The sequence below is a fragment of the Mizuhopecten yessoensis genome, unplaced genomic scaffold, assembly GCF_002113885.1.
Source record: "Mizuhopecten yessoensis strain PY_sf001 unplaced genomic scaffold, ASM211388v2 scaffold2255, whole genome shotgun sequence".
Classification (NCBI taxonomy): Eukaryota; Metazoa; Mollusca; class Bivalvia; order Pectinida; family Pectinidae; genus Mizuhopecten; species Mizuhopecten yessoensis.
Genome location: NW_018404455.1, coordinates 360932 through 365364, shown reverse-complemented (window position 1 = coordinate 365364; position 4433 = coordinate 360932). Strand labels below are relative to the sequence as shown.

Sequence of the window (4433 nt, the reverse complement as noted above, 5' to 3'; positions counted from 1 at the left end):
TGTACCAGGTATTACTGTATGGGAGGGTTTATGTCTGTGTACCTGGTAGCGCTTTATGAGAGGGTTGATGCCTGTGTACCTGGTATTACTGTATGGGAGGGATTATGTCTGTGTACCTGTTATCGCTTTATGAGAGGGGTGATGTCTGTGTACCTGTTATCGCTTTATGAGAGGGTTGATCTCTGAGTACCTGGTATAGCTGGAAGGGTGGGTTGATGCCTGTGTACCTGGTATCTCTTTATGAGAGGGTTGATGTCTGTGAACCTGGTATCGCTGTAAGGGAGGGTTGATGTCTGTGTACCTGGTATCACGGTATGGGAGGGTAGATGTATTTGTACCCAGTGTCCCTTTATGTGAGATTGCATGTTTTTGTACCCGGTATAACTGTATGGGAGGGTGAATGTCTGTTTATCTGGTATCGCTGTATGGGAGGGTGGATGTCTATATACCTGGTATCACTGTATGGGAGGTTGGATTTCTGTAAATCCGATAAAAAATGTATTGGAGGTTGGATGTCTGTGTACCCAGTGTCACTGTATGGGAGGATGGATGTTTGTGTACCAGGTATCACTGTTTGGGAGGGAATATGTCTGTGTTCCTAGTATCACTGTATGGGAGGGTAAAGATGTCTATTTACCAGGTATCACTGTATGTTCATTGTAAAGGATCCGACTCAAGACATTACGTGTAAAACTGTGGAATACAAAACAAGCTAATACCGATTTGTCCATACTTCAAATTCGATCAAAAGAAAAAGCTGAGGCAAAGGAAATATATATATACAGATACTTCACCTAGTAAAAGCACAAGGAGAGTAAGACCAGGTGTTCCATAAGTGTAGCCTTCTTCTGGTTCATCGATGACATCCGCCTTGCATATCTCAGCGACAACAGCTAATGCTTTACTGTCCTTTTTTATGAGTTTTTGTTTTAGCACTTTAATAACATTTAATTGTTTAATGTCATATCTGTTTTGTGAATTTTAAAAATTCTATTTAAAGTTGTTTTGATTTATCTATTAGACAATTTCTGCAGACGAAAAATGCGAAAATGTATAACATCGATATGAAAGGGTAAGCATTCTTGAAACTGACTTGTTAAAAACGGCACCAGTTGATGACTGAAAAAGTTGTTAATAAACAAAGACATTGTAGATGTAGATCATGAGGTCCTGTAGCTTAAACATAGTCATCCGAGAATGTATAATCAGTCATATCTATGTGAGTATTATCAGATAGATATATTTTTATTGGTTTATTAAGCGATCTAAACCACTTGATCTTTTACTCAATTAAATTATGTAGTACATTAAAATATATCAGGTACAAAAATTTTTAGTAGAGAATAAAGGACAGTCAAATTTGTTTTTCATTTTTTTTATTATCATTAAATCAAGATATTAATTGCAAACATTGTGTACATTCACATCAGTTAATTTCTTGAAAATCATATCTTTCAAATTAATGTTCAGCAAATGTTTGAAACAATGATTTTCGTAATGTCCTCATGGAAAATTGTTCTGTATGTAATCAAAACAAATTCAAAGATAAAAATTATCAGATGTCTTCACTTTAACCACCTGACACAATTCTGTTAAAATCTATCCTATTGACTTAAAGAATCCAATTAAATAAACGAAACACTGAATATGGAATGATAGGTTTTACTATCGTTAGAATTTCAGTAACTTCGTGTGAAATATTTCTCATTATAACTTTTTGAGAACACTCAGGTGAAATTATATAGTCTGGAGTAGATAATGTCGTAGTACAAGATGACGGATGACGATTCGGGGGGGGGGGGGGGNACTTATACCTTAATTTGACCCTGTAAAGAAACCCTTAAAAATTAAAAATTAAGTTAAAGTTTGTTAAAACAAAGAACTTTCCATTAACTTATTTGATGTTAACCAATTTTAATGCTTTGCTAAAATAGATGTGATTAAACGATATATTAACACAACTTTGCAGTTATGAAAGGATTGATGGTTGCTTGGAATGTTATTGGAACTTTAAATTCTACATTTTTTTTCTGCTTGTGTTTAAATGCTTAAAAAAGGGATACCTTATCAAGGTGTGTGTATGAAGGGGAAGGGGCAGGTAAGGTAAGAAGACAATGAGTGCTATAGTTGTAAGTCTTTTTGACTGATGCCTGTTTCACGTAAATATGATATATACTATTCAATACACAGTCATAAACCACTATTAAAAAGGCGGATAGTAGGGTTACATAAAACTAAACACTACGACCCTACCATTCATATGTTATGGCTTGTATAATGGCTCAATTTTCTTCGCATGTAGTTTCGTCCCAAACATGTTCATTCTGTCGAAATACGATCTTTTATCATGTTTATTACCTATCAATACAATATCAGTTGCTGTTTTAGAATTCAAACAAGCTTGAAGATGTGTACAAAGTTCTTTTGGTCAGCCGATTCGTTTGTGATCACCATTTCGTCACCCATCACGGATATCGCTCTCGGTCGTTTGATACCATCTGTTGACGTCAGCAGTACCCTGACTTTTGTTCCATCTCCATACATCTGCATTATGTTGTTTGAACTCCACCCACAAACATACACGTTGTCCTCCCTGTCCACATCTATTCCTGTTGTACCTTTCACGAACCCGGCATTCAGTATGTCTGTGTGTGTATCGTCCGACAGTCGGATCACGGCCACCTTGTCTGGGGTAGAGGTATGGATACTAGCAAAGACGTGTCCATTCTTCTGATTGCTTGCGAGGTACAAACATTTTGATCCTATTGTGAGAAGTTGTTTAGGTTCACCACCGCTTGCTGGTACACTATAAAGTGATTGTGTTGTAGCGACAGTGTAATAGTTGTTGTGGTATGTGACTCCAAGACAGGTTTCATCAAGCTTTGGAATCTTGATTTTCGATGAAACTGTCAAGGTAGACTCCCCGACATCGACAATACATATTGTTTTGACCTTTTGCAGCATTACTGCCACAGTGTTGTTATCAATTCTACAAAGATCACAGGATGCATCCGTCAGTTCAAGCTCAAATTTAAAATCCCCTTTATCTGTAAATAATTTCATCTTTTGATTTGCTTTGTCTCCGACAACAATACGACCACCAGGTAGGAATACAACTCCATACGGCTTACAGTCATTTTTATCTGAAGCAACTTTGATAGTGAACTTCCCCGTCATCTTTAACTGACATTCCGACAACGGTACTATGCTGCTATACACAGTAGATGGCAGTCTCCTTCGCTGTTGGTTAACGACTATTTTCCCCATAGTTAGGCTGGTGATGTTGCCGACGGATAGTAAGTCCGTGTCATATTCATTTTTGATACTGGTGTATCTAGACGACCTCTCCAACTCCTTAATGAGTTCCTTACATGATTCGACCTCCGCCTGTCCTCTCTGGAACAGACATATCGTTCCAACAGTGTCATCCTCCAAGGCTGCATCCTCGGATGACGTGAGCGTGTTCTGTATAGAGAACATCAGCCGTTCACATTGCTGTCTCGATATCTCCAGGTTTTCTTTTTCTTCTTTGAAGGCTGATATCAGTTTGTCTGTGAGATCTTTCTGTAGAACATTGAACCGCTCGTCGATCTGTTTGCGTATGTCGGTCAAACTTTGCAGCGCAGTGTCCTGATCTAGTGTCATGGTTTTAAGTTGCTCTCCAACATCTTTTATCAGTATTTCCATGGCGTCTGCACTTTTCCGAAGTTCCTCCAGCAGATCGTCGATCTTAGAGCTTTTCCTCAACTTGTCCCGGTAATCCTCTGCTGACGTCACCAATTCACACTTCCGGTGATCCAAGATGATGCATTTGCTGCATCCCAGAATTTGATGATCTTCACAGTAATACTCCATCTTCTCCTCGTGCTTTCCACATCCATTGACTGAGGCCTTCTGTTGTAGTATAACCGACACGTTTACTTCAGAGATGTCTTGCGGGTCACATTCTTCATGAAACAAATCATGATGACTGATTTTGCAGGCTTCACAGAAGTAAGTGTTGGTCAGCTTACACCAGAACCTGGCTTGGTTATTCAAGTTTCCTTTCTTTTCACATGGTTTGCACGTGATCGGGTTATCCGTCTTTTGTAATTGCTGGATTATTTCGACCGCCAGATTGTTGGTGGGGAATTGCTCGGCCCAACTCTCTTTACCTTCTGATTGGTTCACCGGTTCCGTGACCTTCCGGCACACAGGACAGGAGAAAGACGACACTGACGCCATCTTACCTGACAACTCCTTAGTGATGTAGCTACCCAGGCATTCCAGACAAAACGAATGTAGACAAGGCAGGGATTTCGGTTGTCGAAGCTGCTCCAGACAGATAGGACATTCCAGTAAGTGGGAGTCCAGGGACTGACGCATGGCGCCATCTACCGACGACTGTTCGCGGTCGGACCCACCCTCCGCCATGTTGACTGAGTTGTTGGTAT

At 39.6% G+C, this 4433-nt stretch overlaps 1 protein-coding gene across 1 annotated transcript; it reads right to left on the bottom strand.

Annotated features, from left to right (window-relative positions):
• Positions 1 to 1802: 1802 nt before the first annotated feature.
• Positions 1803 to 4427, bottom strand: LOC110445391 (E3 ubiquitin-protein ligase TRIM32-like). Its single transcript, XM_021489978.1, has one exon. The coding sequence runs from the start codon at positions 4411 to 4413 to the stop codon at positions 2392 to 2394; it is 2022 nt and encodes a 673-aa protein (XP_021345653.1). The 5' UTR covers positions 4414 to 4427; the 3' UTR covers positions 1803 to 2391.
• Positions 4428 to 4433: the final 6 nt, after the last annotated feature.

What these genes read in the sequence shown, in the direction of transcription:
- LOC110445391 (XM_021489978.1), bottom strand. Translation starts at nt 4,413, where the DNA reads ATGGCGGAGGGTGGGTCCGACCGCGAACAGTCGTCGGTAGATGGCGCC.